At 41.3% G+C, this 12,192-nt stretch overlaps 1 protein-coding gene across 6 annotated transcripts in view; it reads right to left on the bottom strand.

The window, feature by feature from the left end:
* PATJ (PATJ crumbs cell polarity complex component) overlaps nucleotides 1-12,192 on the bottom strand; it is a 137,881-nt gene that overhangs the window by 97,096 nt on the left and 28,593 nt on the right. For all 6 annotated transcript variants that reach the window (XM_015636222.3, XM_015636221.1, XM_015636220.3 and 3 more), the window contains exons 14-16: nucleotides 11,856-11,990; nucleotides 8,205-8,369; nucleotides 7,306-7,434 (exon numbers count right to left, since the gene is read on the bottom strand). In XM_015636222.3, coding sequence (XP_015491708.1) covers nucleotides 7,306-7,434; nucleotides 8,205-8,369; nucleotides 11,856-11,990 — 429 coding nt within the window. The remainder of the gene's footprint in view (nucleotides 1-7,305; nucleotides 7,435-8,204; nucleotides 8,370-11,855; nucleotides 11,991-12,192) is intronic.

Raw genomic sequence — 12,192 nt, 5'->3', positions numbered from 1 at the left:
ATTTCAGAACAAATTTGGAGCTGTCTGGGCTGAGCTCTTCCACACCCACTGCTCCATCACCTCCACACGTCCACTGCCAGGCCAGCACAGCTTCCTCCAGCCCCATCCACGTTATCTCAGCCTGGCTGAGATTTACCAAGTGGTTAACAGAAAATCCAGCTACAGTTTTGTCCCTTTAAATTCTCGCCTTCTCTTGCAGGCAGAAGACATCTGTGGAATAATAATGAATTTCTTTGGTTTGGGGTTTTTTGTTTTTTATTAAAAGCTATTCTTTCTAGCAGGAAATGAAAAAGAACAACCAGATTGGAGAATTTGGGGGAAGAAGGGAAAACATTTCCAAAGGTTAATAGTAATAATACTGCTCAGCATTTATTTCGTGGATATGCGACAAAGCAAAGAAAAACAGATGTTCTCAGTAATGCTTCAGTTTCTCTGCAAACTCAGGTATTGTCCAGAGCTGCTGCAGCTCACAGGGACAGGAGGGATGCTCCTACAATTTGCTCTACAAGACAGCAAAAGGAGGGATAAAGAAAATCTCTGTCCTTTACTGAATGCAGGACAAGCTGGGGATCAGCATGGCTTTGTCAAAGGCAGGTCCTGCACAACCAAAATCTACTTCCCTGGGGTAACCCATGGCTGAGATAAGAACATTCTGATAACTGAATAAAGCAAAAGATAATGGCAATGCTGATATGAATAAATATAATGAAAAGGGACATAACAAAAAGAGAGAGAGGAATAAAACCTGAGGAAAACAAGAGAGGCACAATCCTGATGCCCAGCCTGTTCCTGAGCAGTGATTCACCCCTCCTGGCCAACTCCCCCATTTATATACTGAGCATGATATCCTATAGCATGGAATAGCCCTCTGGCTAGTTCAGATCATCTCTCCTGGCTTCTGGTGCTCCTCCACACTGGCAGAGCATGGGAAACTGAGAAGTCCTTGACTCAGAGTAATCGCTACTTAGCAACAACTAAAACATCACCCTGTTATCAACATTGTTCTCATGCTAAATCCAAAACACAGCACTGCACCAGCTACCAGGAAGGAAATTAACTCTATCCCAGCCAAAACCACAATACCTGCTTCGTGGATGGGGGAAAGGCTGTGGATGTGTCTACCTGGAATTCTGTGAAGCCTTTGATGCTGTTTTCCACAGCATTCTACTGGAAAATCTAGCTGTGCATGGCTTGTGTGGCCAAGGAGGCCAATGGTACCTGGATTTTGTCAGCACTGGTGTGGCAGCAGGACCAGGACAGCGCCTGTCTCCTGTGCTGGGCACTGCTGAGGTACCTGGAATTCTGAGGTCACAACAAGAAGGACATGGAGGGGCTGGAGTGTGTCCAGGGGAAGGGTCTGGAGCCCCAGGAGAGGCTGAGGGAGCTGGGAAGGGTCTGGAGCCCCAGGAGGGGCTGAGGGAGCTGGGAAAGGGGCTCAGCCTGGAGAAAAGGAGGCTCAGAGGGCCTGTGTGGCTCTGCACAACTCCCTGCCAGGAGGGGACAGCCGGGGGGGTCGGGCTCTGCTGCCAGAACAGGAGGAGAGGAAATGACCAAGTTGCACTAGGGGAAGTTCAGGTTGGATACAAAGAAAAAATTATTCCCTGAAAGGCTGTCCAGCCCTGGCAGAGCTGCTCAGGGCAGTGGTAGAGTCACCATCCTTGGAGGGATTTAAAGGCCCTGTGGATGTGGCACTTGGGGACATGGGGCAGTGCTGGCCTTGGCAGTGCTGAGGGAACAGCTGCACTGAAAGGTCTCAGAAGACTTTCCCAACCTGAATAATTCTATGAGATTCCTCCCTAACTTCTCATTTAGAGTCTGACTGATGGCCCCCTCTGGCCTGGTGTCAGGGAAGCCCTAATGTGACTTCCTGCCTCCAAGTTCTCCAGATCTCTTCCTCATCAAGCTGTTCCTGTGGATCTGTCTGTATCTTTGTGTGAGATACACAGAAATCTCTTTGACTTCTTACTGAAGTGGTCTCTGCTCTCCCAATGCATTAGTACTGCAGCACCGAGGCTTTGGAATCCACTATTTGTGAACACCTCAGAAACTCCTCCAGGAATGTGCTCGACTGCATTCACCAGCTCTTAGGTCCTGAAAAGTAGTTTTTAAGCTGAACTCCAAGAGAATTTTTCAAAAAGCTACACTGAATTCAATTCATGACACACTATTAAGAATTATTTTACACATGAAGCAGCTTAATATGATTTAAAGGATGTAGAACTTTCCCATAGGGGGAGAGAAGCAAATCCTCCGTGAGATGAGTACCAACACAGTTGGTACTGAGGCTTACAGAACTTTGATGTTAATGAATGTGGATGGGTTGTAGAGATGGGAGAAAAGCTGCCTTTATCAGTTTTCCCAGTACCAAGCTGATAGCCATTGTAAAACTGCTTTTTAATACAGCTGTGCAGCTTTTGCCAGTAAGCCACAGGTTTCCATCACATGATCAGGTGAAAATGTGCTTAACAAAGACGTGAATATGCTTCTTTGTTCATAACAAACTTATCACAAGAACAGACAAAGCTCAAATTATCACAAGAGGGCAAACGTTTAGGCAGCAACTTGTCAAAGCATTCCAGCCTGCCTCTCACTGCTGAACAGACCAAGAAAGTAAAAAAAAAAAAATATAATCTACTTGAATACCACCTTCTACAAATAAGAAGTCAGTTTTGCTTTTTTTTTTTTTTTTTTTTGTAACTCTACATCTGGAGCCTGTTTGGGGCATAAAGAAAAGAGGAAAGATATTTGGAGACACTTAAATTGCTTCACTTCCTGCCGTGAATGACTATGCAGTGATTTTGTTAGAAAAGAGAAAACAATTGTTTCCCATGCTCCCTGGGAGAAGGACAAAACATAACCTGCTGAATGTGCAGCAAAAGAGACTTCAGTTCAACAGCACGAAAAACTGCTACTAATAATAAAGGGAAGCCAGGAATAAGGCAGCTGTGGGGTCCCTGTTGCTAGACCACAGGAAAATCCCTGGAGCACTGACCCAGGCAGCCCAAGGCAGGCACAATTCACGCTGCTTCTCCAGCTCAGGGTAACCTGAAGCTCCTGAGTGCTGAAATGCCTCTTTCTGCTTCCATGGGTCACTTGGAGCAGGTGAGTCCATGAGTCCCTACAGCCACACAGCTCTCCAGGGCAGCTGGACTGTGCCAAAGCAAGCAGGCACTGGGGACTTATCTCTCAGCACAAACAGGGAGAAACAGCATCTCACAGTCCTTCCCAAGGGTTATGTAAAATGTCAAACCTCCCCATTCCACCCCTCACCCTCTCCAGTTTCATGCACTCTGAAACAGCTGCCTTATAAAGACCCTGACTTCAAAGCACAGTAAATTAAGCTCCACATAAAGTCCATTCAGCTTTTTGTTTAATTTGATAAAAGCTCATCAGACCATTCAAGTTACCTTCTGGTCAATACTGCCTGAAGAAATCTGCAATTCAGCTACCTGTGGTTTTTCCAATATTTCTGTAAAACATTACTGACAGAATCTGTTGGCCTGCAATGCATCAGGTCTTTGGTAAACACTGTTTCAGGGCTCAAAGAACCTTCCATCCTGCTGGGATCCCTTCTTTTTCTCTGTAAGTCTTATGGGATTTTTCTTTCCTCTTGCACTAATGCCCTGGGATCACAGTCGTTTTTAAACAGCATTTCTTCTGTATTTTAACCTGATAATGTATCTTTCCATTTCTTTCTAAGAAAAAGGGATTGGTCTCAAAAACAATGGCTTAGCTCTTGACTCACTGGCCAGGAGGCTGGATGGAGCAACCAGGTCTAGTGGAAGGTGCAGGGTTTGGAACTGGATGAGAGTTAAGACCCCTTCCAACCCAAACCATTCAGGGATTCTGTGATTAGTTCCAGGCTAGACAAATTTACTGTTGAGCTGGATCCTTTCAGGTCTGCTGACAAAGAACACGAAATACACTGACTGCAGCCCCTTGCCTTCCAGGTGATCCCAAATCACTCCAGCAGCAGTGTCCTGGGTCCCTCCCTCACCACCAGAGCACACTTGGCACCACCTGTGCCAGCAGCACTACATAAAGGTTAGTGAAGAGGTGAAAGGGAGAGCAACCTCTCCAAGTGAAAAGAGAAGGAAATGAAGGGAGGCAGAGTGTGTTACTGCACGGAGGAGTTGGCCAGAAGGTTGAGCAGCACAGCTTTTTAATGGCCAGGAGACCTCTGCAGCCTTCCCATCAAAGCGCCAGAAAGAAAAAGCAGTGCCTGGTCCAGGAGCTGAGACCAGGTCCCAGCACAGTGATGACAATAGGAAAAACAACCACAGAAGATTCCATTTTAAGAGATCTTCAGAGTGTCTTATTTAAATAAAAGGAGTCCAGTGAAATCCATCATTTCAAGAATCCACAGGATCAGCTTCCCATTCACCTCCCCTCTCACCAAGTACTGACCTTGCTGCCAGCAGAGCAGCAGTCTCAAAAATTTTAGATTTCCTTCAACATAATTACAAATTACAACATTCAAAGCAGAAAAAAAAAGGGTTTTTTTAATACCCATAGAGACCACAGGAAGATAAAGAATATCTTATACAAATACTATCCTGTCATACCAAAAGGGATAACTACCCCAAAGTTTTAAGAACCTTATTAAAAAAAAGGAAGGTGTCTCTCTTTTAAGCTTTTAAATCCCTAAAGACAATCAAAAGAAAACACAGGACAAAGTAGAAATACTATTGATTATGCAAAATTGGTATAATTAATTTGTAATTAGTTCATTAAAATATATAGGCATTGGAATTATGCTTGTACATTTCTGGGAATATCCTGCAAGTCACTTGGGATGTGCTTATCATTTATTTGATAGATGAAGCATTATTAGAAAGACAGCCCATTAAAAATTAATATGCCAGAGTAATAATTTTCTTGATCTCAGCATTCAGGTTTCCACGTACTCAGACTCCTATTCTGCCTCACAAAGAGTTTTTATTAATTCTGTTTTGCATGGAAGCGCAGCATTTAGGACAACTGAGGCACAGCATCCTTTATGCTGAGCATGCAGCCAGTTTTGAAAAGCAAAATGGCAAATATTATAAATTATATACCATAGGAGTGTTCAGAACAACTTCTAATTCAACAATCAAAATTAAGATGGAAAGGTAAAAAACTTTGTGCTTGAAAGCAAGTAGGAAGAAACTTCCAGAGCACTGGGAGCAGCCTGGTCTGTAATTGCTGAGCATTCCTGTGCTCCTGCAGCGTGTCTGGCATCTCTCACTGTCAGAAATGTATGAGCAGGACTCCAGGGCTCCTTAAACACTGCAGGGAACAGCCCCAGTCTCACCTTAGGGCTGGGATCCACTGGGATCCACCATTTCAAAGGTGTTGCTCCACCTTTGTGTGGGGAAAGGTGAGCTGGGACAATAGAGCATCGTCACTTTTTAACCCTGATGCCACCTCCCTGCTCCCACTGAGCTTCCTGAAGTCCTTCCAGTATTTCACAAGTGTCATTTCAACCAACAGCTATAGAAATAATTGGATTTAAAAAACCCAGCATAGTCACACCACCTCCTCCAAGCTGGGTATGCAACACCAAACTTTCCTTAAATTTCTGTAATGGACAGAGCCAGTTCTTGTGTGTTAATTACCAACAGGCTTCCTGCTCAAAATCTCTCCTTTGAAAGTGTTTTCCTCCCCACCCTACCTCCAACAACACTGTGGCAGCCTAGAAAGGCTGTTCACACACTGATGATGAAGATGGGCCATGGGAAGACCCACCTCCATTGAAAAATACCTTAAAAAAACTTAAAAATCATATTCCTCCAAAGGAGCAAAATCAGCAGTGGATACACAGCACAAGCACTACCAATTGCCACTATAAGGCTTGAATTTTCTCTTGTAAAACAAAGAGTATGTGCCTAAAAAAACACCTCTCATGTTTTAAAGAAGGGTCTCCAGGTCCTTTAAGGCACAATTAAACACTGCTGTAATTCTGTGCTTCCCAGCAAATCTGTGCTAAGAATTCCAAACATTCTCCCAGGAACCACACACAGGTTTTTTTTTTCTTTCCTTCCCTTCACTGTTGCATGGACAATTATTTATTTTCTTTGCCTTGTACTCAAGGATGTGATGGATGTATTTACATACACACACACAGAGCCACAGATATCTCCCTATAAAAATTAATCTGCAGATGATGAAAAGTGTAAAAGATCTAAGAGGCAAATCCCAAACAAAAGAACACACTTTATACATAAATATCTTGAAATGATAAAGATCTGAGATTAAGTGGTTTACCACTCATTTAGAATTGATTAGAATGTATTTAAATTTAGCTGAAAGTACCACAACATTGCTCGTGTATTTGCATCTGCGAATAAGTAAATAAAAAGCCTGCTATTAAAGCCTTCATTAATTCTGATTATATGAGAACTTAAAAGCAAATCTGTGTATTACTGCTCTGTAAAGACTCCCAGCAACTCTAGAGTAGAGCTGGCACTGCAACACAACATGTGTCAGCTAAAATGACTAACAGGATCTATTTTCAGTAATCTTAAATCGCACTGGTAAAATACAGAATTAATGGGTTTGCATAATACTTCAAATACTTTCTTCCTTCTAATTCATTCCCAATTCCTGCCTTATTGTATCAAAAAGTGAATTTTATATCACTTGACATTTATGTACAACAGTTGAGCACATTTCATTAAACTACAATGTTTAGGCAGCACTCAGATGTGATGTGTATATTATTATAAAGAGTGATCCAGCTATTTTATTTCCTTATAAATATGATGACTGGAAGTTTAAAAAAAATATATCATGTTGACTAGAAACATGAAGAACATTTCATTCTGACTATGGATTTTGAGTGTTTCTACATATTAAATTGAAACCAGTGTTTTTGAAAGAAGGATCCATTAATTTTAGTAGCATTTCTCTCCAATTAAAGTCTTGCCTGTTAATTTCTAAGGAGTTTAACAAGTAAGAATATAATCATCTCCAACTAATACCCAAGAACTTTTGCTTGCCACCTTCACAGATGAAAAGTTACAACAAAATACAACAAAATCACGACTTTGCCCAACATTTAGTCATTAAAGAGTTATGGGGTGGAGCTTGATTAAAGATTCTGCACTTTACCATGTCATTGATATTGTCATATCAATAATCAGAGGTTTAGAACACTCCATATTTTATAGAGTTGGCTTCAAAATACTTTACTTTCCCATATAGTTTTTAGGCCCAAGTCTCAAGTCCATTAATTAGTATTCAACATCACAAAACATTTTAAGGCACCGTGCAAGACAAAGGATCAAAGGGATTTCCAGTATTTAGTTATGCAGAAAAGTATACCTGATAGTCTAAAATGCTGAATCCTAAACCATTTTTGTCTTTCTCCAGCTCAATAACCTTCACATCAGGAGACCATAATGCCAATTCCCCTTCTTCCTCCTCAGGATTAAAGTCTTCCTCAGGTTTCACCTGGAAAATAAAAGCTCTGGTTCAAATACCATTCTCTCAGCTCTTTAGGAACACTATTCCTTCAATATTTTGATTATTAATGGTGCATACATGCCCTAAAATGTAACCTTTTATGGAATTAAAACTTCACTGAGCATTATGAATAGAGTTTTCTCCAGCTTGCTGCCTTGAGTACTCCCTTGGGCACAGGCCTACATGTTTTGAGCATCAGAGCCCAACCTGGCACACAAATACCCATGTATTAGTCTAATTAATTGTTAGAATATTACTAACCTGTTACATGTTGATGAACTTCAGCTGTCCCATTAGATGCATAAAGGAAAAATAAATAGCATAAAAGATCTAACCACAGACAGCTAATAGAAAGGCCAGACAATCAGAAAAGATGAGAAGCCAAGCTGTAAATACTTTTGCAAATAGGAGCAACCACAAGTGTCAAGCTTTAGTTTGAGACTTTAAAGCTCCTGCGATGAAAAGAAACTTTTACATTTCAATTTTTTTTCCCTCCCAGTTCTATAAAAGCTGCTCAGAACATGGAAGCAATCAGCTAATGGTGGCAAAGATGTGATTTAGTGTAATTCAGAGCTCTCACTCACCTATTAAGTGTAGGGATGATGAATGGGATGAACAGTCAGCAAAGCAGCACGGTGATTTACCTGCCTTACCTCCCAGGACAATGAAGTGACCAACCGGTGTAAACCCAGAAAAAAGAGGACTTTCCCAAAAAGTTACTGTCCTTTTGCACAAGTGGGTGACAGGAGAAGTGTTACCTTCTGCTCTGGAGGGGGAACTGCCACGGGGGGCTCGTCCACGAAAGACTCGGTGCCGTCACCGAAGAGCCGCCGGCAGCACACCAGGGTGAAGGGGGGTGGCACTTCCTTGAGGAAGGTGACAGCCTCACGTCGGGATTTTCCATACAGCTGCACCCCATTTACCTGCAGAGTGGGAACATGCATCCACACAAAGAGAGTTCAAGGATATCCACCAGATTATTTGATTTTTTTTTTTAATTTTTATTTTTTTTTGGCGTGCATTTTTCCCCACCTGAGTGTGAAAGTCTGATTTTACCTGAGGATTCTGGCACAGCTTGCACAGTTTTATTAACATACACTTCTGAAGAACATATACATTATTGTGAAACTTCATCTCCAAGATCTTGTGACTACTGCTCCGTCATGTCTCTTTAGCTTCCTCTAAGTTCTTTTCTGCTCACCACTTTTCCAAGCCTAAATGTTTCCTAGAATTCTTATTTCTTTCTCACCTGTTTCTTTGTTGGGGATCTTTAAAATAAAGATAAAAAATGTAAATTTCCCCACAATATTTTAGGCAAGCACAGGTTCTGAGCTCTGATCAAAAGACTGAAGCCAGAACTACCACAACTAGTTTAAAAGTTTGGCTCAATGACCTTAGAGGTGTTTTCCAACCTTAATGATTCTGTGATTTCTGACTTTGCCAGTTTAAAATGTAACAAAGTGGCTGAAACTAAAATAGCTAAGAACTAAATAACTAATAACTAAAAGGCAAGAACCTTTGTACAGTAACAAAGAAACCAATTACAGTAAGCAATTAACCAGAAAGGCCCAACTAGGGTCAAAGCTTACCATACCATAAACTCAAGATTGTGAGTGGTAAGAGAACATTGTTAATGGATGTTCTAAACCACAGACTTTGAAACAGAAAAAAAAAAATAGAGATAGATAGATTAGATAGATAGATAGATATAGAATTGTATTTTTTTTTGTAGCTGTCCCATCCCTGGAAGTGTCCAAGGCCAGGCTGGATGGGGCTTGGAGCAACCTAAAGGATAGTGGAAGGTGTCCCTGCCATGGCAGGGGCTGGACTGGATGGGCTTCGATGTCCCCTCCAACCCAAACCATTCTGTCACTCTGTGGTTCTACTTCTGCAGGAAAAAAAGGAGTGATTCATCCTCTTTTACCTATTTTATAACCTTTATATCCTGAGGGTTCCTCTCTTTGCACCACAGGAGTGTCCCTAAATAGGAGGACAGCAGAATGTCAGCAGATGTCATAAATCACCTGTGCTAACCAGCACTGCAGCCCCAAAAGAGCAGAGGTTTAACCCAATTAGTGCTGTGGACTCAATCCCAACACCTGGAATGTCCCAGGGATTCCTTTTAGGCTGCCTCAAGCCTCTCTCACGACCAAATGTCCACACTGCTGGAGTGCAGCCACTGGTTTGGGAATCCAGCACCTCATCCAAGTCACTCCAGAGCAGGAACCAAGGCACAAAAAGTGGGGATTGACTGAGGATTACCTTCAGTACTTCCCTCCATGCCCACAGTGCAAAGGAACCCACATCTGATCCTGGAAAACAGAGCATGGAAACATTTGCCAGACGTGGACGCATTGTGTGTGTGCACTTGAGGCAGAACCTTTCCATAAACCTCCCAGATCTTGCTGATTAGAGGGGTTCAGTCTTACAATCCCACTTTAGCCAACATTTGTTTCCTGATCACTTTTATTTCCCCCCCCCTGCTTTGTGCTTTTTGCAGGGTAAATGTTCTTTGTACTGCTGGGAAACACAGAGTTCCTCTCACACCACACATCCCAGCCAAGCAGGAAAATTGAGAGTGGTGGAACTGGCCTCCACCATGGTAAGACAAACTGCTCTGGGCTTTTTCTGCAAGAATTACAGCAAGTGCTGAGCTATCAGCCTCAGCCATTAGTTAATTATTTAAGCAGAAGGATCTACGCGTTAAGGATTTTTTAATGCTTGGAGAGTGGCAGCGTGGTGGAAAACTCCCAGCACTTCTCAGCATCCCATGATGGATGGGGAAGAGCTACTGTGCACCCCCCAGCAGACCTGGGGACTCCCATTTCTCCTCCTGCAGCTGCCAGAAATCAAGAAATCAGCCTCTGAGTAGGCAAGGTGCCCTACACCCACTCATTCAGCACATCAGCCAGCCAGCCCTCAAATAGCAGGGAAATTGTACAACAAAAGGGCACAAAAAAGCAATTTACTCCTGAAAAAGAACACAGTGGAATTAGCAGAAATGAAGGGCAGGGGAGGGGTATCGTGCTGTCTGTCATAATTCAAACACATCATTAAAAATAATCAACATTCAACCTCACTATATATTGAAAAAAAAAAAAAATAAATCCTTGCTGATCATGTTTCAATCCCAAATGTATCAGGCCCAGGTAAGGCTGCTTGTTTGGGGAATGGGGCTGTCACTTTTTCCACTGCAAACCCCCATTTAAGGGGATTTATAACTTGGCTACAAAAACACAGTCAGGACTAAACCTGGCACTTAAAGCTTTAGCCCCAGAGCACATTTTTATTTTGTTGGGGGCTTTTTCCCAACTAGAGAGTAGCAAAAAAATTTACACTCACTAGGTCTGGACATACCTGTGAACTTAATTTTGAATACAGAGTAATACATAAAACTTAAATATACACAATTAAAGTTTCCTAAGTTACTCTACAGCACTGCATTATTGCTTTTTATGTAATTTTTGTTTAGTGGCCAAGCAATTTAAATGACACTTCCAGCATCCATTAATCCCTTCCTTCAGGAATCAAGTTTTCCTCCATTAAGCAAAAAGAAAATGTTTTAGGTCATAGTGATATCAGTATGAATTTTTGATGTTAGAGGGTGAAGAAGTAAAAGCAAAATAGCTGTACACCTAACAAATCAATCTTTCAGAAGGCCTAATTCTGTTTCCATTAAATGTTCTTTGCATCCACTAAAAAAAGATTCAAATATCAAAATATTCCACAAGGAATAAGCATGCAATAATAAATAAATATCTTTTCACTTGCAGGCTGAGCTATCAATGGATACATGTACACACACAAAATAGGAATTATTTTAATTTTATCAAATAATTATTTTTCCTGAGAAAATAGGTCTAATGTGACTCTGATGACTCCAAAGCTGCCCCAATACCTCTTTATACACATTTAAACAAACTGATGTATTTGCTCATACACACAAACATCTTTAAACACTCAACAAAAAAGTTTTATTGTGTAACTGAAACCACTGTTCCTAAGACTGTTGTAAATGTTTTAGGGGTGACAAATATTCAGAAAGATTATTCACCACGAAAGCTAAAGCCAAATTGTTCAAAAGACTGAGCCACAAAAAATTCAATGCAAATATTATCTCTGCCCTTGTAACTCTTGATACTCATGTTAAAACATTTCAGAAAAAATACCCATGAAGTCACTAAGAGGTCACAAAAATTTGACATTTTGTCCATAAATGTGGAAGAGAACAGTGAAGAAAACGAATGTGAATTCCAAAGCCCAACTCTGCTTCCACAACTAACTCTGGAATAACTCTACTGCACACACAGCAGCCAAGCTAGAATTAAGAGATGCATTTTAAGAACACCAAACAAACAGGAAATACATAATTTTTATTTTTGTGGGGGTTCTGTTTTATTTTTTTTTACCTCCAGAAGTTCATCCTCCAGTTGCAGAAGTCCAAGGGTTGCAGCTGGGCTATCTGAAGCAATGGATGATATATAATGATGTCCATCAAAAGTGTCCAGCTCAACTCCTAATCTCAGAGTGTGGATGGGTAACAGCTGCCAGAAGATAAATATAAGTGGATATTTAAGTATAAATCTTTATCTATCATGATAAAGACAGATTTAGGATTCAGCAGCTCACCAAACTGAACCAAACCCAGAGTAAGATGATTAAATGTTCCCAGTGACCACACCTGTGTTACAGCACAACTGTTCTTAACTCCTCTTTACAAACTGTTTGCACAAATAAAAACAACCA

This window comes from Parus major, chromosome 8 (assembly GCF_001522545.3).
Source record: "Parus major isolate Abel chromosome 8, Parus_major1.1, whole genome shotgun sequence".
Lineage (NCBI taxonomy): Eukaryota > Metazoa > Chordata > Aves > Passeriformes > Paridae > Parus > Parus major.
Note: the sequence above shows the minus strand (reverse complement) of the source record. Positions and strands in the feature narration are given on the sequence as shown.